The 27,723-nt window shown below is 42.8% G+C and overlaps 1 protein-coding gene across 10 annotated transcripts in view; it reads right to left on the bottom strand.

Annotated features, from left to right (window-relative positions):
- NTNG1 (netrin G1) overlaps positions 1–25,245 on the bottom strand; it is a 212,569-nt gene extending 187,324 nt beyond the window's left edge. For 2 of the 10 annotated variants that reach the window (XM_081917463.1, XM_081917462.1), the window contains exons 1-2: positions 25,000–25,089; positions 16,686–17,398 (exon numbers count right to left, since the gene is read on the bottom strand). In XM_081917463.1, coding sequence (XP_081773589.1) covers positions 16,686–16,931 — 246 coding nt within the window. In that variant the 5' untranslated portion in view covers positions 16,932–17,398; positions 25,000–25,089. Of the gene's footprint in view, positions 1–16,685; positions 17,399–24,999; positions 25,098–25,234 lie in introns of those variants that run through there. The other 8 variants (XM_081917464.1, XM_081917465.1, XM_081917460.1 and 5 more) reach the window with 7 other exon arrangements.
- Between the last annotated feature and the right edge of the window lie 2,478 nt (positions 25,246–27,723).

Raw genomic sequence — 27,723 nt, 5'->3', positions numbered from 1 at the left:
CAGGTCACCTCCTCGCTGTCTTGCCTCCTCTCTACCCAAATCTTTTTCGTATCTTCTCAGGAACTTTTCTGCTTCACCGTGTTCTTCAGATGAGTTATGGAAGGGGGAAATTGCACAGCTTTCCTGCCTGTCTTCAATGCTGTGTGCCTAACATACCCAAGAGCCTGCCTGATCCATTATGACGTCCCACTGCGATCTCTTATATCAGTAGCAAGGATGCTTAACGCGTCCAATCCTTGTCAATTCCAAAGCAAGCTGACTGGATCTGCATCCCCTAGACTAATGTGTAGACTGGAAAATACAGTTGTGAAGTTAAATAAGTAGGCAAGTGCAAATTTTACTGTAGATTTAGTCTTTTTTGGAGGGGGGAGCAGATTGACATGGAAACAGGACAGAGCTGAGCTATAGATGAAAACCATTGCAAATGAAACAAAATAGAAATAGACTGAATTGAACACCCCTAATCAGCGAGCTTCAGTCTTTCCAGATCCAGGGTGAGGGCTTGACTTTAATCCCATCCTGCCCCACTTTTAATTTGTTAGCCCTGAGGATGGGCAGTATCTGGCTATGAGTCCCATCAGTTCAAGGACTTACACTTTCACAGTGGACCTTTCCCTCACCGCACCCTAAACCAATTCTAGGGGTTCCCCAAAACCTCTGGAGCAGATTTGGGGAGCACATGATGCATGAGGAGAGGTGAAGGAAGTTCCAAGGAATAAAAAGCAATCATTGCACTGTTTTAAAGTGTTCACATTCTGTTGGGCTTTTACTGTATTATGCTAGAAGCCACCCAGAGTTGTTGGGGCAATCCAGTCAGATGGTTGAGGCATGTATGTACGTACGTACATACATACATACGTATGTATCATAAATACATAGATAGATTTCTCCCTCACTCACTCTGATTGTCACATTTTTCTCGCCTCCCACCCTGCTCTCGTTCTCTCTGTGTTATTCTGTTTCTCTCTCTCTCCAAAAGATAGCAATGCCACCACTGTGGTGACTCACTTTAGATGAAGTTGTGACCCACCATTTGAAAACCAAGCGTGCTGTATTAGGTCAACAAATGATCAAGTGAATACTGAGAGCAATTCATTTTCAGGGGCTGCCCTGCGTTACTATTATTTTAACAAGATTTTCATGGCGCTTACCCCCACCAAAGGCCTAACCTATCCACAATAACAATAATAGAATATAAAAATAGCCTGATCATCTCTACACTCAGTAGCAGGACTTTGCAGGACTGTTAATTTGTACTCCACAGTCCTTCTCCACAATTGCAAGTGCACATCATTAGGAACAGCAACAGAATTCTCATATTCTTTCCCCCAGTTCAGTTCAGAGAGAACACACACTGGGAAATGACGAAAAAGCACATGTACGTTCGACGTTTGAGAATATCGCAATGCCCCCAAATGTAGCAACATAGAGCTCAGGATTTCGTGTTACCCCCATCACCTCTCAGCTGCCTTCAAGTTTTCTAATAGCGTTTTATCAGTTTTGATACAATCTCAGCGCCACGTTACTTTTGTTCTGCTTGCAAGTTTCCACACCTGCTGGAGACAGATCAGTATGTTGGCGAAAGAAACTCGCAAGAAAAGGTTGATCTTGGTAATGAATACAAAAATGAGATTAGAGAGATTTTATCAGGCATCCGCTTAGGGGGCTCGGGAAAGAAGCTCTTTTATCATGAGCTGGCAAAGAAATCATAGCTGAAAAGAGGGTCTCAATGCTTAGCTTCTTTTTATAGCATAGCTGGTGGTTTCTTTCTTTTTTGGTAGGTTTTTTTTTGGGGGGAGTTGGATCATTCTCTAATATTTGAAATAGAAACACTATAGTCACCACAACAATTTTTAATGTTGTGTAGCTGCTTCTGCTTGCATTGTCCTTCCTTATTTCTTGCATCTTCATCCCTCCCCTTCATCCTTCTCTGCAAGCTTTTGGGGGACAAGACCTGCCTCTTTAAAAAAAAAAATTCTTTTTCAACAAAGTTGCTACAGGACTGTATTTAACAATAATGATTGCATTATGTTTCAATGGCATCAATGGCACTGTATATTATTATTAGTAGTAGTATTATCATCATCATCATCAATAACAATATTGATGGTTATTGTTTCTTAAGAGTCCTTTGATTAACCTGCCCAAGATGCTAAACTGTGCAAGGCATTTAGTAGGCCTAATGTGATGTAATTAATTTTTGCAGTCACAGAAGCAACAGACACTCTATTCCCCAGAGCATATCTCAGAGTGGTGGGCTGGGTTTTTACCATTCTCTTTCACTTCTGTGACATCCGTTGGATGGTCTAACACAGGCTTCCTCAACCTCGGCCCTCCAGATGTTTTTGGCCTACAACTCTCATGATCCCTAGCTAGCAGGACCAGTGGTCAGGGATGATGGGAATTGTAGTCTCAAAATATCTGGAGGGCTGAGGTTGAGGAAGCCTGGTCTAACAAGTGTGCTTATAGAATGAGACTTCAGTTCCTCACTTTGCCACAAAGTTCACTAGGTGGTCTTGGAGCAATTAAGTCTTTCTCAGCCTAAACAAACTAAGTATAAAATTGAAGAGGGAACCACATTCTCCTTCACCTTCTTGAAGGAAAAGTAGCATAATGGTAATGACGACGACACCCACTGTGTAATGCATGTTTGGTGCAACTGTAGTGTTTCAGGCAGTCGTGTGAAATGACAGTTGTATATTTTGCCGAGGACAAGTGGTTACAACCCCTGGTCGTAACCCAAATCAAGATGGGGTGTGGCTGGGCTGCCTACCCTGGCTTCCCAACACCAGGTCAGTGCAGGTTACTAAGGGGGAAAGGGGAGAGATGGCAGGGAGGTCAGTGTGGTGTAGGCACAGTGGCAAGAGTGTGAAACCAACTCCGCTACTGCGACCGCACCACAATGACATCCCCACATGTACAGCTGCTTCCAGTTACTGAAGCCATTGGTGCATGTGCTCATTGGAGTGATAGTTTGGTGCTCACAAATGGCTCCAACTTTTTGTAACTACAGAATAAGAATAAGAATAATAGTAATAGCATACTTCAGTGGGGCAGATGTAGCTCAGGAGCAGACATCTGCCTTGCATGCAGATATCTGCCTTGGATGCAGGTCCCAGTTTCAATCCTTGGCCTCTCCAGGTGGGGTTAGGAATGTGTGCTGTCTGATACCCTGGAGAGCCACTGCCAGTCAGTGTATAATCACAGAATCACAAAGTTGGAAGGGTCATCTAGTCCAACACCCTGAAATGCAGGCATCTCAGCTAAAGCATCCATGAGAGATGGCCATCCAACCTCTGGTTAAAAACCTCCATGGAAGGAGAGGTCCACCATATCCTGTGTTGTGATCTTATGCTGCCAACCACCCTGAGACCTGCGGGTATAGGGCGGTATACAAATTTTAAAAATAACCACAGTGCTGCTAAACTACAACTCCCATCATCCCACCCCATTGACCACGCTGGCAGAAAATGATGGGAGCTGTAGTCCAACAGCATCTAGAGGGCACCATGTTGGCTATTGCTGCCCCAGGCCATGCCTCATAGTTACTCATCTTCCTTCATTAGTTGATTGGTTTATTTCCTAGTCACCCCATCCTACAGAGGTGGCGTATAATAAGTTAAATCGAAAACTATTTCACAGCTAAAGTCGAACCAGCATGACAGTATAGAGCAGCACCAAGCACAACAACTCATTTTGCACATTGGAAGAGCTACTACAAACGACGTTGAAAAGTCCGAGGATTTTTTCACCAAAAAGCAAGGTCAGCAGTTAAAAGCACAACAAAGGACTAGCTGGGAAGAAGCTAAACTGCCAATCTCAATCCAAGAAACAATTAAACCTTGACACTTTTGAAAAGTAATAAAAATGTCAGGATGAGTGAGTGATATGTTCCAGATCCTTGGTTTCCAGCTGGGAATCCAAAGGATGCTTGTGTTTAATCTGTTCTACAAGATTGATAAAAGGGAGGTATGGGAAATTGTGTGTGTGTGTGTGTGCACGGATGTGTTTGGTTAAAATAAAGCAAATGTCGTATGAGCAAATCATGCTACAATTAGAGATACATGTTGCTTGTTTTTTTAATTGGCACTATTTTTCATTAAATGGTTTTGTACAATATATGTATTACAAGAGGTTGTATGTTCACACACACCTCGTTTTTCTTCATTATGCCTTCCGTTTGTTGGGGTGCGTTTCCTTTTTGCATTATTTACAAGGTCACAGAACCGTGATTCACAAAACAGATTGCATAGGTGCATTTCTGCAGTAGCATGCACATCATAAATAAACACACCAGAGAGTTCCAGGTGCCGATACTCAAATGTCGAAGAAGATTCGACATTTGGTCTGATATTCCTAAATAAGTATGAATCTGTTTGCTTTTACTGCGCTAGTGATGCTATCTCTGTTCTGTGAAACATGAGGCCAAGGGGGGAGCCTAGGATCCCCCAAAAAGAATAGCTTGGACGGACAGACAAGACCCAGGGACACATAACCAAAGTTTTGCAGTTGGGTTATCTGAACTATTTATTTCTGCTTACCAGTTTTATATGATTACAAAAACAGTGGGAAGGTCTCTCCCCCACCCCTACGAAGATAGAAATGAAGGGTGGTTCTAGTTAGGGATGCTGAAAAACCCACAATGGTCAAACCCAGAGACTGCAGTTTATCCCAAGAGGAGGACATGCACGACGACGTGGAACTAAGCCAGGCATCCCCAACCTGCGGCCCTCCAGATGTTTTGGCCTACAACTCCCATGATCCCTATCTAACAGGACCAGTGGTCAGGGATGATGGGAATTGTAGTCCAAAACATCTGGAGGGCCAAAGGTTGGGGATGCCTGAATTAAGCCAATAACAAAAATACTCCTCCAATAAAGTCTTCTACACAAGGCGCTGAGCTTAACCCTTTGAGCCATGTTCCTAGCTGCAATGAAGCCTCAGTATGTATAACTGCATTTGCTCCCATTGATCCCATCACTTCCCTTCTCCTATCTCTCTATTGCCTCCCTGCATTTAGAGTGTTAATGCCCTCAGGGGCAGCTCTGTAAAGTAACTATTCCCACTGATGGTACAGCATAAACCATGTTTTACATCTGGGTATTGCTTAGTGAGATCTCTCTGCTTTTGAATAGGCAATGTGGTGTGGATTTAGGTGCAGATAGGACGCATGCCATTTTGCAATGATGTTTTGACTCTCTAATACTAAAAATCGCATCCTTACATTTGGCGAAAAGAGTTGTGAACATCAGCATGGAGGGAGGTGGAGAAAGGTACAAGAAACATAGGGGTTGATTTCACACGAAATCTTATTCTTCTGATCTGTTACAAGAACAGCAATCTGTATTTCTCCCTCTGCGGTTGAACACATGATACATTTCAAAAAATGAATCATTTCCCCCTCCCTTAGTAGCTTGCTGTTTAGATTTTTCTTTTCTTCCCCCGCCACTTCAGTCCTCTGTAAATGTCAGCCATGAGCAGCTCAACTGCTAATAGTCACCAGAAGAAAGATTCCTACAATCAGGTGTTAAAAAACCCCAACTTTTAAAAAATCAGTTTGGATGATGGCTCTCAACAGTTTTACAGATAAAAAGAGTTTAAAACATTCAAATGTTAGAAAGCACCACCCTTATTTGTACGGAAATGCTCTTCTCATCATAAAGCGTCCTTTCTAATGCTTTTTTAACTACCTACTTATAAAAAGGCTTACCTTCTGCCTCTTGGAATAAAGGAACATGTAATTAAAAGTAGCTGCTGTTTGTGTTTTTTTGCATGCAAATTAGAAATCTGTATAGGCAAAGATGTCTAAAGAAATATCACAAAGACATATATTGGCAGCAGGGTGGGGGTGGGGTGGGGGTGGGGATAGGCGGTTGCAAGTTAAAACTCTGAGAATATGATGGTGACATTGCCACAGCAAAGTTATTCAGAGTTTTCCATTAGGGTATCTGCAAATGTTCATATTTTTTCTAGTTCCAATGTAAAAACTACATGCCCACTGTTACAGGTAAATGTAACATCAGCATGGCAAGGTAGAAACATGCACAGACTACAGGAACAGGTTTTGCATACCTCTAACTACTACGATGACTACCATGGATTCAAAACACCAGCAGAATGCTTGACATGGGCCAGATTCACCCAACATACTAAAGCTGGGATCACCAACTTACTAAACTGGGATCGACAACCTGGCACACATGGGTGCCCTGCCACTAAAGTCTTTATTGTCAGCCCTGGACAGGGGCCCAAGACTCTCAGCTTTCTTTCTTTTTTATTAAAGAAAGTTAAGCCTCTAGCCCTCAAGTTAAGCAATTCCTGTGAAGTGAGTCAGCCTGGCTGCTCCTGCCTGTCAGTATTTCACCAATGAATGAAGTCAGAGCTGTGATAGATACATGAGTTGTTTGCACACTAGCAAATAGGAATTCCTGGTGTCTTGAAGATGTGCTATTTCCCCCTCCCTTTTAGTGCACTCTTCCTGCTTCTGTGTTCTTTTCTAGCCACTGGAATCTCCATAGTTTCCCCTTCCTTTCCCCCTAGAAACCAGGAGGCATCTTTCCTGTTCTGGGTTCATCTAAGATCAGGTGAGATCTTCGTGACCCCATGGACCAGAGCACGCTAGGCACTCCTGTCTTCCACTGCTTCCCGCAGTTTGGTCAAACTCATGCTGGTCGCTTCGAGAACACTGTCCAACCATCTCATCCTCTGTCATCCCCTTCTCCTTGTGCCCTCCACCTTTCCCAACATCAGGGTCTTTTCCAGGGTGTCTTCTCTTCTCATGAGGTGGCCAAAGTATTGGAGCCTCAGCTTCAGGATCTGTCCTTCCAGTGAGCACTCAGGGCTGATTTCTTTCAGAATGGATAGGTTTAATCTTCTTGCAGTCCATGGGACTCTCAAGAGTCTCCTCCAGCACTATAATTCAAAAGCATCAATTCTTCAGCGATCAGCCTTCTTTATAGAAATACAATTATGGGGAAAGCTGCACCATTACAACATTCTCTCTAATTTTGTGCTATGCCCCACCTTACCACCATGGCAGCCATTTTGTGACTGGCACCCCAGCACTCTCTCAAAATTCAAATGTGCTCACTGGTCCAAAAAGCTTACCAACTCCTGCCTTAAGTGACATGTTTATCTGCAGGTTCCTGGAGAAAAGCTTGCAGCTTCTTTGCTCCTCAAATCAGACTGATGAAATAGTCTCCAGTCCACATGGTGGTACAAGAGACCCAGATGAAGACGTGGGCAGCACAATTTTGTTGGTGGCAGCTTCTGTTTCCGTAATGGAGGACAGAGCTGTTACAGGAAAGCTGTAAAATGTGCAGGTGTGTTGATTTTAGAGGTGATCTTACGGATCATAATGGGATTTAGGAAAAGAGATAGCATCCCCGGTAAAGAGAGCCCTGAGTTATGCAGGGTTCTGTAGGCCAAGAGCAACATCTTGAATGGTTTCGGACAAGAATGAAAAACCAATCTGCATATTCTGATCAAAGTACATTATAAAAGAGCAGTAATCCCACCAAATATACACACGAGTATACACTACTTTTCTATTTGGAATATCAAGATGGTCAACAAAAGTAGAAGGCTCTGTTTCTTTCTTCAATAGTGGAAAAGTTCATTGCTTGTTTAAGTCTTCCTGCCTTTTTTTTTTTTTTGGAAGAATGAAGAGCTTCCTACCGCTAAAAAAAATCTACCGAGGATGATCATAAAACTGATTAGAAATAAGCAGGTATTCACTCAGATAATAGAAGCATTTGGTATAATTTGACTCCTTTTTTCAGACAGGACAAAAATATGTATCATATTTATTTTGAGCAGATTCATTTTCTGAATGGGTGAGTTTTTCTATCAGCAAAACTGATGATTTGTCTCTGCATTAGCATACTGCTTTATAGAGTCTCAAGTCTTTTTAAACTGGTGCTGCCCTGTGATTATTAAACCATAATAGGTTGCTGATACTTACACATGTTTAAGCTGGTGATATATCCCGAAGCTGAAGCCCAGCTATTCCCCAGCCCTACAAAGCAACCCTAGTTACCATGTAGGCTTCATGTATTTCTTCTTCTTTAACTACCTCTTCTATATCTTTCGCCATGCTGAGATCTATAGATTTGTGATCTGATATAAAATTACTTATCTGCTTAGGTATGTGCAGAACTGGACTTCAGACTATCCCCTGCAGACTGAAAGTCACTGAGCACCCAAGTAAAAGAAGGAGATTAATAACCAAAAAGTGCAAGAAACTATCCTCTTCGTAGGGCATACATGTTATTAAAATTCATTCAAAGGCCTCTCTCTATAATTACATTCACACTGTCAGGACTTAAATATCAAGACAGTGTCACTGCCAAGTGACTGTTCCCATGTGGATTTATTAAATTCTGGAGACAAAAAAAAGAAGTAGTACTAAAAATATAACCTTAAGAGATGATGTGTTTATGGATATTTCTGCCTGGGGATATTGCAGAACCTTTTGCTCTTAAGAGACTAACATTTTTCTATCCCAAGCTTTCTCTGCTTCACTCCATTAGATAAAGCATCTAGGATTTCTGCCAATTTTTCAAAGTAAAATACTGTATGAAGGTTGGGAGCTGATGCTCCCCTAGCTAAACTGTCCAGTTGCTAACTTGATTTATTTGCAAGGCGCAAGATTTCTCTCTTTCTTTCAGGAATTTCAGCTTTCCTTTAAAACAGTATGGTGTGAGAAGGATGAATTGACCAACCATCGGTGGAGAAAAGGCAACCAAAGCATGGACCAGCTGTCTCTATCCGGATGTTGACCCTTGCACACAATTATCTGCTGTGCATGGATTGTCCTTCACACCAGCTTCTGGGGCTGTGTACAAAGATCAGTTAGGAAAACTGGACACAAGTATTGTCTCCATAGGCATGCCTGATGTGGTTCTTATTAACAAATACACCAAAAAAAAGGGGGGGTCATTTGGCTAGTTTGAAACCAACTTCAGCTAAATTCCAGATCTGGACAATGCAATGGATTGCTGACCAATCAATTGCTTAGATCAGGGTTAGTCATTTTTGTCATTCACAATAGCCACTCTGGCCTCCATATGGCTGTCAAGGGACTAGAATGATGTGATCCCAGCATGGATAGTTCATTTACTTAGCAGAGACCAAATCTCTCTCTCTCTCTCTCTCTCTCTCTCTCTCTCTCTCTCTCTCTCTCTCTCTCTCTCACACACACACACACACACACACTCACAAACCTCTGTAGTGCCATTTGCAACCCGCAGATAGGGAGAAGCATTTTTGGCACCTCGTCCGATTTTTGCTCATTTTTGACAGGGGAGGGGCAACTGCCATTATTGGTGGTTTTGTGGGTCCCCCACCTTGCTTTTTCTCAGGACAGAGTGGCTGGGGCAACCCAGTCAGACGGATGGGGCAAATAATAAAATTAATCTTAAAATTATCATTCACACATTGGGCCAGTCTGCAGTATATGGCAGTACCATCATTCTGCTTGGACGGCACCTGCACTGTCACCTGAATCAGCAGCAAAGCTCCCCGCCCCTTGTTTAAGGAAATAATGGTATTTCCTTAATAAATAAAGGTACCCCCCCTTTCCCCAGGTTAAGAACACTATCAGCAAGACATCCTCCCTCATGAGCAGCCCAGCGCCAGCAACCTGATAAATTGGGCATTGGCTGATGAGCCCAAGGGTTTGTAAGGGCTGTTCACTGGCTATACCATTATTCTCCACAGAACGGCTAAAAATAAAATAAAAATGAATGAACAAAGGCAAGTTCATCATTCACCCATCAGGCTGGTAGTTAACCAGCTGCCCACACCAGGCTTAGAATGCTGAAGTATTATTAATAGCCCTTCTATGGTTAGGATTAGAAGACACCATGCACTGAAAAATAGATATCTGGATCAGGGTTTCCTGCCTATGGAATCATCTATGAATGAGTGAACTCATGAGTCACTATGCAAAGCGCTTCCCCAGAAGATGTTTCTATTAAAAACCATTTTATTTTACATAACTGTTGTAAGATTTCAGCAATATGGTGTCCAACTACTCAAGTAGCATATTTGTTTATAAAATCCTGACTTCACTTTAAAAATGTGTTTATGTGATCCAGAGGGGCGGGGGGGGGGGGACTCTTTTAGTTGCATTTTCTCTCACTTGAAAACGGAGCAAAATAAAACCAAAAACCTTGCTTTTAGAAAACAGATTTACAGTCAAATTCATCATGGCATAATCCTGTTAATAATTTACAGGCATGCTTTTAAGTGGATTAATGAATGACATTAGAATCTGTTTTTCCTGGAATGTGGCTTTTTAATTTTGATTCATGAAAGATATATTCTTTTTTGCTGCTCTTCCCGTCGGGGTGCAAAAGAAACAGGCATCCCACAGCAAGCCATCACGGAGGGTTTAGCGATATTAGGAGCATTTATATTCCTTCAATGAGACCAAAAAGTGTGCCACTACAAATAGCCTATGAAAACTCCAACACAGACATACAGAACATGCATAGTATTTATCACTATAAACATATTCATTCAGTATTCTAGCTGGGCCAGAAAGAATGACATTTTGAATGTGCATTTGCATAGGACTTTGAAAAAAAAGATTCAGATGATTTCATTCAATGCACTCATTCCCCTTGATCCCTTCCCAGATCCACTCTCAACCTGCAACTGTATGCCTGCAACCTACATATAAACTTACTCCTATTTGCATTGCTCCTATTTGCATAAAGAAGTGATATGTACCCCTTCTCTCCACCATGCAGATCTCATGGGGCTATGAAGTGTGATGCTCTGAAAAGCATTATCTTTCCATCCATAGAGGTGCATGCAGACCTTGGCATGGAGCCTTCTCCCCATGATGGGAATTATGAGGAAACACAAGGTGCGCATACAATAACCTTGCTGAAGCTAAAGAGGTCTGTATTGGAGAGAAGCATCTAGGAATGCTATGTATGCTAGCTGGAGTCCTACCATGGAAAAAGGTGGGGTGTAGGAACATAGATCAATTGTCTTCCTACCTAGTTCTGTATAGTCTGCAATGATTGGCAGAAGTTATCCAGGGTTTCAGATAGCAGACATTCCTGGCCACACCTAGAGTTGCCAAGGGATTGAACCTGGGACCTTCTGTATGCAAGGAAGAAGCTCTGCCACCAGTGCTGTGCCAGGCTATTTCACACCCTAGGCAAGGCTAGCTACTTGCAGCCAGCATTTGAAATTCACCAGGCACCAGGAACATTATGCACCTGGCTATCAGCCACTTGCAACCAAGTGAATATGCCCAGGTGCCAGGAGGTGCATGCCTGGGGATCCTTGGATCTTGACTGTTTTCACACACTAGCAACACATCCTATAGAATTCTATGCATTATATTCTGGTTCTGCACAATCAGAACCAAAAAGCCGCATTGAAAAATAAGACTTTAGAGCTGTCTGGCCCCAAATGACAACTAGACATTCCATTTTGGCGACTTTGGTTTAAGGAGCCATTGGGCGCCTAGCCTATATATCTAACACTGCCCATGACCCATGTGGGAAACAGTGCCATTTTACTAATATTACACTACCTTTCAAAATACTCATGGTGGATTCATATACCTTTTAAAAAAGCATGAGCATCAAAACGCAACCATAATAAAATGAACCACAACCAAAGGAAATGCAGTGTTTAGAGGTCACATAACCTTCATTCATAAAAAACATGAAGATATTCACCACCACCCCCCTATTTTCATCAAGAAAGGAAGGGGGAAAAAAGAGGGAGGTATACAATCTGAATGGGTTATTTTCCCCTTCATGATAAATTACCAGCTACCAACCTTCCATACCAGATTTGTTCTTGATATTGCTGCTGCAGTGCTGTATTGATTTGTTGTCCTTAGGCATCCATGCATATATTAGGGCATTTCCAAATGAAACCCCAGATTCATTTCACTTCTTGCCTTATAAACTAGTCTGATGAATGGAATCCGATGGTTTAATTATTTCAGTAAACATAATCATGGCACTGCTAACTACACCAGAGAGCCCTTTATTTCCCTAATTTTTTAGCAATGCGAGCCTACTGGTAATGAAAGGCTTGCTGCATTAATGACGCCGAAAATCTCCAAGGAAAACATTTAAGGTCCAACTCATAATGTTATGCTAGAATTACATGCACAGAAGACTTTTTAATAATCTTTGTTTCCTAATTTAGTTTTGATTGGCTAGGAAATCCATAGTGGCACTCAAAGGCTTGCTTTTACGCTGCCATCAGCAACTCAGCTCTATAAATTGTACAAACGTACACAGACTTCCTCCATCTGTAGGCTCTTTCAAAGTCGCTGTATAACCTCTCCAGGAAAAAGAAAGAAAGCTAAACTAAAACTGCAGCATGCTGCAGATAATTCCAAGGTAAGTTGCAGTTTTTTAAAGACACTCGGATGTTGCACTGGGCTGTGGCAGCAAAGGCTGCCTAAGAAAATAAAGAGTTCCTCTCTTCTGGTCGCTATTACTCTTTAATAAACTACTGCTTATTGCAAATTACAAGTGGACACTGGCAATTTGCTAGCTGCACCTCTGCTCTTTCAGCCTCCTTCACCCACACAATCATTCCTGCATAGCACCATGTTCTTTGGGCACCTAGCCACCCAGGGACCTGGAAACAATAAATAAATTGTCATGAGAAATACACATGCACAAATATCAGGAATATAGGGAGCTGCCTTGGCTCAAGTCAGACAAACAGTCCATCTAGCTCCCTACTGTACTCCTTGACTGGCAGCAGCTCTCCAAGGTTGCAGGCAGAGAAGGAAGTACACCAGCATCCTGCTCTTTCAGACGTAAGGTCTATCCAGTTCAGCATCTGGGAAGCCCACAAGCAGCTCTTTCTCAGTCCTTCCTGGAGACGCCGGGAACTGAACCTGGGACTTCTTGCAAGTGCTCCACCAACTTCAAGCAATGGCCCAGGAGTGATGCTGATGAAATTGGCCCATGTGCACGTTTTGTTGGGTTTTGATCTTCTGAATGTCCTCATCTTGTTTGCAGCATGACCTCATCCGATATTATTATTATTATTATTATTATTGGCTTTATCTGCTCATGTACAGCTTGCCTTTCTTACTCCCCCTCCCTTACAGATTGCCAATGCACATTAGCACATATGTGAAATTCCTTAAAACACAGGATGAAAAGGAGCCTTGATGTGGTCACGTCACACAAGCGCCCCCAAGATTCCTTTCTGTGATGTGATTTAACTGAGGTGCACATGTACATGTGTGCATTGATAAAATAATAGGAGGGTGGGTAAATCCTGTCTGAAGCTCCTTTTTTATTTTTTTTCTTCGTATTTTTTAACATTACAAACATCCATTGAAACAAAAAAAAATACTGATACAAACTTGGGGACCCCCAGACCCCCCCCCCCGGTTTTCAAAAGTCTGAAGCTTCTTTTTACCCACTGTTTTAATGAATGCATATATAAGCTCTTTCAAGCTGGAAACTTCTGAGGAGGAGGAGGGGGGGGGAAGCACCAACTGTAAACGGCTCATTATTGAAAATAATTTTAGAAATTCTCAGTTTAGATCTGAAGGAGAGCGAGCTGAGCACAGAGCTGAAGGAACCCACAGAACAGCAGTGAAACGGAAAGGGGGATATCCACTCTTCCTTCCTCCCATGGAGACTGGATTACAAAATGTTTCATTCTCTACACAGGTGAACATGATGCTAGCCAGTGTGGTGTAGTGGTTAAGAGCGGTAGTCTCTAATCTGGGGAACCGGGTTCGCGTCTCCGCTCCTCCACATGCAGCTGCTGGGTGACCTTGGGCCAGTCACACTTCTGTGAAGTCTCTCAGCCCCACTCACCTCACAGAGTGTTTGTTGTGGGGGAGGAAGGGAAAGGAGAATGTTAGCCGCTTTGAGACTCCTTAAAGGGAGTGAAAGGCGGGATATCAAATCCAAACTCTTCTTCTTCTTCTATCATCAGCTTGGCCAAGCAGTGCCGCAGCCATCATGATCATCAAAAGAACAATCTTGCACAGATGAGGAAGAGCTGCAATAGAATATTGCTATGCACCTTCTCTTCCTAAAAAAAAAAAGTGTTTCTTCTCCAGGTTCTAGCCAGTCAGGGTGCTCTGGGGTACTGGGGTATTATTTCTCCTAACGGACTTTTCTTAATGCCAAGGTTCCCCTTGGCGTGTTGATACCTCCCCACTTGTTTCCCCCTCTTGGCTCCCATGCTGTTGACATCCCCCATTGGTACCCAGGCAGTGAGCAAGCATGGAAAGAGGAGAGGCATAGCAAAGCCTGGAATTTCATGCTTCCTGTATGTTGTTGGTCCTTGACAGTTTTTTAAGCGAGCATTTATAACTTTATCTACACAAGTATATTGCAGCAGAAAAGGGATTAACAATGTAAGATGCACTCCTAACCCCACTTACCCAGGAGTAAGCCCTATAGGACTTACTTCTGAGTAGACAGGGTTAAGATTACAAGATTAGACACAGCAGCTTTGCGAAGAAGCCCATAAAAGTGAGTAGCCCACAATTTTGGTCACCTACAAGCAATTCCTGTTTGCCACAGGTGATCAAGCAAGTAGCTATTTTAAAAACGCAACAGGGATCCTCTCCCTCTTTGTTCTATTGAAGCTAATCTGCAGTCTCTGATAAATACATTCCTGGGAAACCCAGCCAGATGGGTGGGGTATGTATGTATGTATGTATGTATGTATAAATAAATAAATAAATAAATAAATAAATAAATAAATAAATATCTTCTTTGCATACAAGCACAAAGAAACCAAAATCTCAACCAAAGGCTGCACTATCCGTACAACTCACTCACTCACTCTAAGGTGCTACTGGAAGGAATTTTTTTATTTTGTTTCACTCTAGTTCAGTTTATTAACTTTTTGAATAAGCAAGAGTGAGAAGAAGCTGCAGATGACATTTTCTTATGACATTTTCATTCATTCGTATGCCTGGGCTACAGACTGCACATGAACCCTTCCTGCTCTTTGAAACCTCAGGTCAGGGTCTGGAGACCAGAAAAAGTACGTGACCTGTCAAGAGTCTCGATCAAGGCCAAAAAACACTTTAAAGGAAAGCCATATGCTAACTGTGTGCCTACCATGACTGTGATTTGGAACATGCTAAATTTAAAACATTCTTGTGAAACCTGCATCCCATTCTCAGCATGTAAACATTCCTCAAAGCAAAAGTATTAAAAATGAAATATTCCTGTGACTAGATCACATTGCATGTCTCCATCACAGCAAACAACAAGAGTTTGCTTTATACTGAGTCAGACCATTGCTCCATCTAGCTCAGTACTGTCTACATTAGCATGAAGTAGCTTTCCTGGGTTTCAGGCAGGAGTCTTGAGTTTTCCCAGCCCTATCCAGAGATGCCAAGAATTGCACAGAAAACACATCATTCTACCAGTGAACTATCATCCTTCACCAAACGTGTAGCTCTCAGTCATTTCAGAAACAGGGCACTCAACTCTTTGGGGAAAAAACCACACACTTTACTTTTTAAAATTACATGAATTTATCATGGATCTGCAATATTTCATAGGTGTTATTAACCCAATTCCTTGGGAAGCTCTCCTGCCCAAATGAAATGAATACCAGAGCTTGTAGCCCTCTTGTACCACTTTTGCTCATTTCAATGTGGTACACACTGGGTAGACTATGCCCTAAGTGAGATTCCAGCATGTGTGTACAGGTTAAGATGGAATTGATATGTCCAGCATTTTGCATATTCTGCCTCTTACTTCTAGCTTTGTCCTGTGGTTCTGTGGTTATCTCAAAGTGTACATTACAAAACACAAGATGAATGCTTGTCACCAATTTAAATAGCCCAGGGATGCATGCAATTTATAGCAATGTATAATCATTTGCACAAGAAGTAGTAGATGACAAAACCAGAGCATACGTTTTCACTGCACCTAAATTATAGAGGAACTTTACAAATGGTGAGATTCTGTATATCATGTATACCAGTTTAGTGAAACTGTAGGGACTCATATGCAGGTCAAGTCAGCATTTTTATCCAATGCTGGTTTAAATAGCTAGTAGGTTATTCATCTTGCTTAAGAGAAGCGTGCTTCTAACTTTGGGATTTTGGGTTCATTCAGTTATAGGAAAACAGCACACACACTCAGAAATAAATAATAATAATGATGATGATGCTCTGAAAAAATAGGATTGCCAGACATGTAGGAATGTTTCTCAAGGAATCTTACTTTTTGCAGAAGCTTGTTACCTTCTTAGGGGAAGTTACCTGGCAGAGTACAGGTGCTCTGCACCACTTAACGATGCTGGCAACACCAAGATACTCTTGAAATCAAATCTTGGTAACCTTGTTTGCATTTTTATCCCGAGCTGAAACCAGGTGCATTTCGACTCAAAATATTGCAGTTGTGAAAGGACACACCTTTCATTTAAAGGAACCAGGAATGGTTTTGCCATTGATACCAACCGAACCTAAACAAAAACATACTGAATGACTACTTATCACCTCTTCATCTTAAAAAGCTGATGGCTGCTATTTGCCAAAGGTTTTTCAGACCTATAGTATAGTGTGACATGCAAATTTTGACATAAGCCTAAATCCTTCGTCTTGGTCCACAAGACTGAAGTTAAGGATATTCGCTTTGTTGTGCTGAGGGATCTATCCTTTAGGCCACAATTCAACATTCAGGTTTTTGCCTTACCATTCCGCAGAAGGTCTCTGGTGGATTTCCACATGTTATGTCTGGTGGATCCAGGCTCACCTTCACATATTTCATCATATCTATGGCTTCTGGCTGACAGGCCGTGTAATCCCAAAACTTCCCTTCATCTGTGTAAATCTGGGTCTTACACACATCGTAATGCCCCCAAGCAGAAGTGTAGTGCTGTATCACCGACGACACAGTAACCCAAAGGGCATGAAGTGACAAGAATCTTGACAAATACATCTCTAAATCCTTCACAGGTGCCTTGACAGCTCTATAACCAGTAGCAATCAAAGGTGTAGTCTATATTATACATGTATGTACACCAGGAGTTGCGAGTTACTGTAAAAACATGTTCCGGACCAGAGCAGAAGAGTTAGGTTACAGTTGTTGCTTTTTTAAAGTTGGAAACTTTGGTGGTAGCCTGGCATTACAAAGAGATGTTTTTCATCTGAAGGATTCCACTGCCTTAAAAAGAACGTATCAGGGCCTTAATCACATACGTAAAGGATGTCCAAAATCAGATGATAGCTTAGCAATGCTGCCAGTCTTCAGATGGGTAGTCAGTAATCCTGAGCGATCCTCCTCTTTCGCGGCTCATGAGGAATGGCCAGCCAAACCAATAAATCAGTTGTTGGAGCAAAACGATGAGCATCTACAGGCCTGTGTCTAACTGCCATCAATCATTCTTTTCTTCTGGCACCAGCACCCTTTTAGAAACAATAAAAGTAAGAGTTATTGTCCAAGAATCAATGCATTAGAAAAATATACGATATGTTGACATTTCAAGAGCCTTTGATACAATATAAGGTAAATTGGAATAATCTGGATAACCTTTACTGGAGGGGCTTTTACTGGAGTGAACAAAGTACCGGAATCACTCATCACCAAAACTATTTTGACATGAAAGATTTAACTCCTCTCTAACAAAGACAGATATGTAGCATTCTCAGTGAGTCCTGAGTCCCTCTTTCCCTTGGTTTATTTGCTTCAGAAATGGTATTTCCATCTTGGCAAAGCCCGAGAGCAAGAAATAGCCCTTAAACGGCTTTTGAATTTCATAACCAAAAGGGGGATAGAAACCCCCAACCCACCAGAGGTAGTGGATCTTTTATTACAGCGACAAAGGGCTGACAACAACTTGTGTGCTTTTCATCTCTTGGAAAGAAGGCCTGGGAGACAGCTCCAAGTGTCTAGTACACGTCTCAGCTTTTGTTAGCTTAATAAGAGAGATATTATGAGCACACTTCTGTCTCTTTGGATTTTTTCTCATTAGTACTGGAAGAGCTTTGCTTCTTTTGTTTAATTGTGTTTAATGACAAAGATAACAGTTGGCTCATTTGCAGCTTATAATAATTTCCTCTTTCTATAGGCCTTCTGTATTTTCTTTTTATTATTATTATTATTATTTTAATGTCCTTTTATGTGTCAATTTGCAGAGCAGAAGCCATCCTCTCAAACCCCCTCTGTTCACAGGAGAAGGACATAAAACACTGTGCTGTAAATTAATTAAATGCTACAACTATTTTTTAAAAAATACAATATCATGCACAGAATCATGGGACAGAGATGTTCACCTGACAGCCATAAGGCTTAAACAAGTCCGTCCCCCCCAAAAAAGTATTCTTTTCTGTCCTCTGGGGTGGGCAGATGGTCATCGGGATCTACTGATAAATCTCTGTACCAGCAGTAGATCAGAAAGGGTTTCTGACTGCCAGTTGTTAAACAGTACCAGCAACAAAATAACTATTCCCACCTAAATTAATGAAAAGAAGTGAAATGAAGAGAACTGGGAGTGGACTTTCTGTGGAGGGGCTGTCAGCTCATCTCAGTTCTGGTACTGAAAACAAATTCCTACGGCATCTTCTGCTTTGATTCTAAATATATGTCTTAGTAAACAACAAGAAAATAGAATCGACAAGCTTGAAGTCTGCCCAGCCCTGCTCTACCAGATTTTAGTTAAGTTGTGATCAAAAGTTCCCAAAGGTTTTGGATGGGGGGGGGGCAGAGTTTACAGGCTCCAAGAAGTAAAGGCATTCCACACTTGGTGGTGACATCTCTCTTGGATTTTGCACACAGCTTGTGCGTATGTGTATATAATATGATGTTTGAGCTCAAAATCTGTGAAGCCCTTAGCTTTAAATGGTGCCAATTGGTTCATGGATCCAGAGTATCTGCAAGCAAATCAGATTGTTCCAACTTAAGAGTCTAGCACCTGGAGAATAGTGTGGCCCCTGAAAATATGCGAGTTTAGTTATTCCCTGGTACAGGCCACAGTCCTCAGACCTATGCTGGGATGGAACCATTTCAATGTGCCACTCTGTTTGCCATTAATGATGCTTTCTGAACGTTGGGGAGCCTGATCTACAGACTTCAAGGGAACAAGGAGCTGGTTCTTTCTGGCAATTTTCCCCAAGGTGATGCATTTAATCATATAGCCCCATTCTTAACAATCTGGTATTAAGCCACCATCCCCCACCAGCTCTCCCTGAGCTCTCCCTTGGCATATGGAAGCAGCTGTGCTTCATACAGCTGCTTACCTCTGTTAGTTTTGATCTTCTAGCTAGTTGCATTATTGAGACTATGATGCCACATATATGGGGGGAAAAGCTCCCCCACATTATAGTAACTTCTTACAGCTCATTCCAGAAAACATCTACTTCCAGGGAAAGGGAACCTGGTCTTCAAAGCATTTTTTTTGTAAACAAGTTCCTTCTATTCAAAGAAGGCACCGTCTTGAAACTGAACTTAGCTACAGAGACTACGCAGTGCCAACAGATGGCTGAATTGTGTTTCCATAGCAAATTACAATAATTGCCTTATGGACGCAAGTGCAATTTCCTATTATATTCATTTCATAAAATGGTATTGTACAGCTGTTACATGCATTGCATTGCATTAGAAAGTGTTCTGGCTACTTGAATTTCCTTCCAGCAACGAGCTGCACAATGTTGGAATTTTAAATTGTCACAAACCTAGAAGCATTTTTATAATATATTTTTCAACGAACACACCTTTAAAACCATACCATCTTGTCCAACATCTCCCTTCAGTTTTGGTATGCTTAGTCTTGTGTAATCATCACCAAGCCATTTCATGCATTCATTTGGTAATTTAGAAACAGCGTTTGATTCATTTCAAATCTGCTGTTTTAGAGTTTCTTCCATTGTATAGTCCAAAATGCACCTTTTTAGAAAGAAGGCAGATTTTCTTTCCCCGCTCCCATTCATCACTGGGGTAGGGAAGGGTTTACTAAAGAAATAATTCACTTTTGGGGTATTATTTGATCTTTTCTTTAAGAAATAAAATGTATGATTACCAGAAAAGCGCTATATATAATGAATGCTGAAATGATGAAGTACCTTTGTGAATAAAAAGATGCACTTCTGCAAGTAAGCCCTATTATTTTCAGGACTCTTTACTCCTGAGCAAATGTGTGCTTAAATACCTAACCTTTCTTGTGGAGCTTTCCTTTTTTTCATCAAGATGTCAGCAGACACACAAAGCACAAATGCAGAAAGTGGAGACTAAGAGCAGCACTGAACACTACCCCTCTTCACTAGGCTATACCCTTTCCCCTGTATAATGAATCCTCATTAAGGAAAGTTTAGAGTCATGATGATGGTCATTACGCAGAATTATAGACTGTATCATTGATCGAATTTAGTGTGCTGACAAGGGGAAAGTGGAGAAGATTCTGCAGGTGATTTGAGAATCAGACAGATACCAGAACATGTGAATGGCATGTTTGACAAGAAGCAGCCAATTATAGCTTAAATTTCTGGCACCTGTCCGGTACATGATTAATAGTTTTTCATTACATTACAGACATATTATTAATGTATTAAAAATGTCATGCTTTGGCAAAAGCTAACACAGCATACCTTAGCTAGTTGGCAGCGTCTCATTATTAATGAGCTCTCACTGACACAGGGAAAGATACCGACTTAAGATCACAGGCTAAGGGTCGTCGGTGTTTGGGGCAACAGCATCACGTGACCCATGTTGCATTTATGCATGGGAGGGGGGAGAGCAACTCATGAAAGCCAGGTCTCAGCTACCTACAGTCGTAATGATTTTATTTTCTTGCACGAACTCACAAATTTCCACTTTGATCCTAAACAGAACAGCAGTTTATTTCAGCACAATTCAAATAATATTCCTAGTTGAACTTCCTTAGGATCATAAACTTTTTGAACATTAACATCTGTAGTGGAGATAAGAAACTTTGAAGAATCAAGTAGGATTCCGCCACCGCCACCCCCACCCTAGCATTTTCCGAAATTCATATTTGATCTATAACAGAGAAGTACAAATAACTGACAGACGTCTGGTGTTGTGAATCCTCCCAAGATTTTATAACCTCTGTGTACTATCTAAAATTGATCCACAGCATCTCACATACAAAAACTAGCATCTTCCTTAGTTGAAGGAAAGGTAATTGCAATCTGCTGGAAAAATAAATGGATTATGCCAACTGTATTCAACAGTGCCACAACACACAGTGTGTTGGAGCTGTCCTTTGTTTCTGATAGCTCATCACTCCCGAGGTACTTTGACCCTTTAATTTTCCACCTATGCCCTATTCTCCAGTGTCTGAAAAAAAAACCCAGCAGGCATTTCACACCCCACCCCCACCCCACACATTCCTAACTTGCATTTATCGTGACTTAAAACAGTGATATTAATCGCTTCGTAATCAGCAATCTATTCTTAGGCATGGACGGGTAATCGATGCCCAGCCTTGCATGTTGCATTCATTACGCATACCAAATTTGATACCCCAGCTCAGACACCAAAAGCGAATGCCAGCTGTAATTAATTATTATAAAAGAGAACTGTCAATTCTCATTAGCATTTTGCTGGCAAATATAGCTTCTTGTAGTAGGCTTGGTCACTGGGAGCCGCATCATCTTCCCACACTCGCAATAATAATCATCTCATTATAAAAACTGTCACCCAAGAATGAGATGATCGGGGATGCTGTCAGGAGAACTCTCCAAGGTAAGGGTTGCCTCTACTACTTGGCTTGATTTTTATTTTAAAGAGAGTTTTTTTAAAATTAAGAACCCAAACCAGTTCTAGTTATATTTACTTCAAAAGAAGTAAAGCGTTTATGCATTTTAAGGAAGTGTGGTCAGGTTTGCAGCCTTTTATTACATTGTCACATGCATATCAAACATAACTTAGTACTGTAGATAGCTTGGTAGATAAATAATGAAACCATGAAGCAGATATGTGTCAACTGTTTTCTATGCTATTCTCTACAGATTTTCTTTAAAAAACTTTCATGGCATTTTGGGTGGTGTTTTCTTCAAAGGCTCCAATAATACTGTTATGAACACAATTCAGAACGTGCAATAAACCACCACAATTTTCCACTCCCCCCACCACCACTCAGGAAATCAAATCTGGTAGGGTAAGCCAGGTTCTTGGCATTTAAAACCAGCCCACATCTTAAAAAATAAAATAAAGGTCAAGCTCAGTCAACTTTGGAAGCTAAAACGGGGCATATATATAAAGTAGGGTTTGCACTTTACCTCCTTGGATGTGGGATCAAAAATGGAAAATGCCAATTTTGTACAGTGCCCCCACGACTATGGAAACCTGGTGTATGCGAAACCTCTGCATTTAGAACTAGCCCACTGCTTTTCATAAATACTAAATTAGCTGCTGAACAAGCAAAAATAGGACCATATGGATAATTGGGTATATGCTTTATGCCCTTAGGCTTGGAAAGTAGTAAAATACATTGGGTGTGGGTGAAATATATAAGAGGATTTTGATGGTAAAGAGTCTAGCTTTCTTTTTTAAAAAAGCAATTAAAATTTTTGAACTGTGGAACAGTGCAGATATTTTTCCCTTGGGAAGGTAAGAGGGATTTTTGGAATTTTAAGTTGTAAGGAGAGAGAGAGAGAGAGAGAGAGAAGATTTGAAATTTAATCACGAAAACCAAGGGCTCTAAAGCAACCTAACCCCCAATGATGACTGTTCCGTTTTTTTCTGTCTTGCAGCATTATCCGGAAAACACAGTACACGAATGCCTCATAGCGTAGCACAGTATTCAAATTGGAAGGAGAATGAATCACATGCTTTCATTCGAGGGCGATATTATCAGTCACTGTTGGAAGCACGTATTGTTATAACTGCCATAGATTGCTGAAGTGCTTATTCTTCATTTAAGTAGCTGCTACAGAATAGCCTATTGCTTGCAACAGTTAGGCACAATTACCAGGGAAAGATTAGTGCCTGCACAACATAAGAAAAGTTGTTGGAAAGTAACAAACTGTGGCAACAATTCTGCATGTAGCAATGCAACCCTGCCTACAGGATGGCTTCTCACGACACTCATAAGAAAATTTCCCAGCTGAATTTCAATATTCGTTACCACTTAAATATATGCAAGGAATTGGCTGCCGATAAGCTAAAAAGCCCTGGCTTTGTTTAAAATAATAGTAATACAGTAATTCTACACCTTGGATCACAAATGCAGTTGCATTTTTAAATGTGATTTAGGTGTGACAATTTGAGAAAGAATGCATGAATTGTGAACTGATGTGTAAATAGTTCATACAGGATCCACGATGATTCAAATGACACATTTTGTGGTGTACTTACTCAACTCTCTTGTTAGGGCAAATACATAAATCTTTCAAGTTCCTAAAACTTGACAGAAAAGTATGGGCTGAATTTATATGACTTCCAGGAACACATTTCGAGTCTAACAAGATTGTGTTATGAAATCTATTTGACAGAATCATCTTTTACATATCCACTCAAGGATAAAGCTCAATTAAGTTCGCCGTGGCTTACTTCCAATTAAGCGGATCTAGGATTGGGCTATTTTCTAACAGATCCTAAAAACAAGGAAACCTATGAGGAAAGGGGCCTGGCAACCCACAATCTGCACCACTGCCTTATTTATTCTCCTACTTTCATATATTTGGAAAACAGAAAGATGAAGAAACAAATATTTATCAATACATGGCTCATATGTTTTCTTTAAGGGAACAAGATGTAAAGCATGCAAACTTTTAAGAGTTGTTATCTGTTGAATACACCTTTTCATCATAGCTCACTGTCATCTGATGCTTTTGTTTTTTTTGGGATAAACTCATTTTCCTCTCTCGCCGCCCCACAACCCCAACACTTATATCTGACCAATTTAGAAATATTGTATTTCATTTCACATCAGAACGAAGACCCAGTGGAGCTGGGCTTAAGCCGCCTCTCCCAGTCTTTTTGACGTATTTTGAATCACATTTCCTCCCTGCACAAAAATCTTTATTCACAGAACTGAAAAAGCTACTCGGTTTCAGAATGAACGGTGCACTTTTTTTAGCAGCATTGGCTCAGATGATCCATTAAAAAAAGTAGTCTGTATTTAGCAAACATATTCCCTTTTCTTACTGCCTGCCATCATTTAAAAAAAAAAAATTTCAGGGAAAGATCTCGTGCTGAGGATAACCCTTTTTCGTAAATTGCAACAGTGAGGTTGTCTCTCTTCTTTAAATCTTGTGCCATTGATTCTGTGATTTTAAAATGAAATTCTAAGCTAGCAAAGGTCCAGAGCAGGAAGGTAACAGATTGAAGGTTTCCTTATGAAGCATAATTTAATTAGATGGTTCAGAATTGAGGACACCCCACTAGCAGAACAATGCATTTCAGGGGAGACGGTGCCAGCCCAAGGAGTACATCTCTAGCTTCATTGCCTTGGCAGAAAAGATGCCCGGATCCCCGCCACCACCACTGAACATATTCGGTGTTAGATAACAAAAGGTCAATTGCCCTCTTTCCTAGAAACAACCCCTCTGAAATACCCCGCTAGCACATTTCCGCCCTTTCGCCAAGATTGCAAATCTGGTCGCCTTCCCCACGGAAGACCCTCCCGGACGAACGGCAGAGGGCGCAGTTTCTATTCGTATCTAAGTTTGATCTCCTTTCCCTCTTCTAAATATCTCTTAATTGGTTACTGCGGGGAGGAGAGGGGGGGTGGCGGAGAAGAGGAAACGCCAGAAAAGCACAATAATTCTGCTTGCTACGGAAATATGCATCTGAAGACGCTGCATATTAAAAAAAAAGAAAAGTATATGGGCAGATAGACAGATGAACACCCGCTTCCTCTGAGCAAACCACAGCGCTGCATCCAGATCCAATGCCACCGAAGGCTCCCCACTTCCCATCCCTCCAACCCGGGATAGAAAATAATAATAAAAAGAATTGAGCATCCCCTTCAGGTAGCCCTTTGCACGGTGGAAGGGAAAGAGGAGGACGCAGCAGCAGCCAGTTAGGTGGGAAAGTCCCAACAAACCTCGGATGGGATCTCGTGCCTCTGTGTTTGGCCAACAGCGAAGTTTCCCCCGGGCAGGCTGCGAAAGGGTCCTCGATCTTTCCAGCTCTGGGATCTTAAGCAAGCGAGCCGAAGTGGGGAGAAACCTCCTTTTGGGGTGGGGAGGGAAGTTTACCCCTTCCTTCCTTCCTTCGCACAGCGCCGTCTGGAGGGCGGGCAACGGGCGGGCTCGCGTGGAGCGCGCGGTCTTACTCACCGTGCGGGGCGTCGGGCAGGAGGAGAAGACGCCGAGGCCGAGGAACCGGGCGCCGCCTTCGCTCGGGACCCCCTTGGCGGGAGCCAACGAGGCTGCGGTGCCTCTCCGGCAGCGCAGGGACGCTGAGGGGGAAAAACGAGGGCTGCCCTCACTGGCCGCTCCTCCCGCGTGCCGTTGCCGCCGCCGCTCTCCCTTCGCAGGCGACTAACAAAGTTCCACCTCACGCCCCCCAAAAAGAGAGACTTGCGCGAGCGAGGCAAGGGAAAGCAACGCGAGCCTCGGGCTGAGACTGGGCGCTCCCCGTGCGCGGCGCCCGGCGGGGATTAGCCACTCCTCTGGCGCGGCCACTTTGGAGCAGCAGCAGCAGCCCAGCTTGGCTAACAACGGGGCGGGAAATCCTGAGGCAGAGGGAGGGACCTGGCTCGGACAGAGGTGGCGGGAAGGGCGGCGCGGGGAGACGGCGTCCCTTCAGGCGTCCCGCTCCGCTGGGACTTTCCCGCCTTCCGCGGCCGGCTTTTCCCTCAGGCCGCCGCACTTCTTGGCGTCAAACTTTTGGCGGGCAGGCGCGGGGCGCGCGCTGCTCGCCCGCCGGCCGCGGCGGCTCCAGGTGGCGCGGCTGCTCCCGTCGTGATGGTGGCGGCGGCGGCGGCTGTCGCTGCGGGACCCCCCCAGCTTTCATTTTATTTTCGGCCGCCGACGTTGAAGGTGCTCGGAAGGGACATAAATCACCGCAATTAGCCTTGGCGCCGACCAGAACCTCCTCGCCTCTCCCAGGGCCCCGCCGCCGCTTCCGGGGCGCGTCGCGGCGCTCCAGTCAGAAATGTCACTGCACATCAGCGTCGACGGCGAGACGCGGGGAAAAGTCCATCGGATGAAATATACATGCAACACACCCCTCCTCCTCCTCCTCTCTCTCTCTTGCAGGACTGCAAATTCTCCTTGGGTACTACTCCTACCGGCAGCTCCTGGGCGCTCGCCGCGGCCCCTGCAGTGGCGAAAAGAAGCTCGCAAACTTAAGGACAGGACGCGATCAATGCGAGAGGGAGGGCGAGCGGCGAGGAAGGCGCAGAGGGGGTGGCACCGCCGTTTCACTTAAAAGCAATCTCCTCCTGCAACTGGCAGCGACGAGAGAGATTGCGAACCTTATACCACCTCCGGACCTGAGCGCGCCGAGCGGTCCTAACGCCGATGTTATCACCAGCCGGCTCCATCGCCAGCTCCACTTTTTTTTGCTTACCACCCACAGCGTCTCCGGCACCTACCACGCCCCTCCTTCTCTCGCTTTAACAACGCACAGGTGTTTTCTAACACACCCCGTTACAGTCGTATCCATCTTATTAAGAATTAAGTCTGATTGCTGCAAAGCTGGATGGGTGGCCCTTGAGATGTTGTTGGACTCCAACTCCCATCAGCCAGCTCAGCCAATGGTCAAGGGGGTTGGGAGTTGCAGCCCAGCAACAACTGGAGGGGAGCATGTCCCCCCCCACCTCTGGTGCTAATGGCACGTCACTTCCAGGTAAAGTTAGTGATTTCCAAAGGTTGAGGGAGTTGGGTAAGTTTAGCCTGGGAAAAAGGAGATATGATCGCCACCTTCAAATTTCTAAAATGCTGGCACATGAAAGATAGAGCAAGCCTCTTTTCTCATCCATAGCCAATGGCTTACAAGAAAGGAGATTCCGACTAAACATCAGAAGGGGTTTTTTGATAGAAGAGCTGTTGGACAGTGGGACAGATTTGCACTGGAGGTTTTAATGACAGATGGATGGCTGTCTGTCATTGATGCTTTCATTGAGATTCCTGACCCCTGGGGTCCCTTCCAATTCTATGCAACCTGAATCTCGACCATCACCAGACCACACATGCAGCACTCCTTGGTCATGTAGGTTCTTCATAGTTCCCTGGAGCATTTGAGGTGCTTCACACTTTGCTTTAAAAATACTGGCACCAAAATGAATGCCCAGCACTGCCACTTGTGAATGGTGCACTCATGTATAAATCCCCAGGGTTTTCTGCATTTAACACTAGCAGTCGTCTGGAAAAGGGCTGGGCCACACCTTGCCTGTTTCCTTGCGCTGATGTATGTGTCTGCACCCTTTGTGACTGATGGCGTCACATTGATATTTGCTCTGATTGGTTTTATGTGACATGATGAAATTTTTTGAGGCGACAGCCTCTTTCATATAGTCCTGATTTTCCTCTAAAGAAATAGGTTGTGTAGGTGACAATAGAGAATAGCACAGCTGAAGTTAAGTTCTTTAATGTCCATGTGATTTCACTGGGAGAGGACATGCCTAGCTCTTTCACTGAAACCAAAGACACACCTATGCATTTCACTTTGGTGGCAGAGCCATAGCTCAATGGTAGTGCGTACATTAAGCATTTTTCAGCATTCAAATTCCAAAAAATGAGGGGTGCTAAAAAGTTGTAACATGACTTGGGAACTCAAAAGCTGTGGTTAAATTAATAAAATTTGGTTTTGTTTGGTAAGT

Source organism: Podarcis melisellensis, assembly GCF_964234715.1.
Source record: "Podarcis melisellensis genome assembly, chromosome: 6".
Taxonomy (NCBI): Eukaryota; Metazoa; Chordata; class Lepidosauria; order Squamata; family Lacertidae; genus Podarcis; species Podarcis melisellensis.
This window is presented reverse-complemented; position numbering and strand designations above follow the sequence as displayed.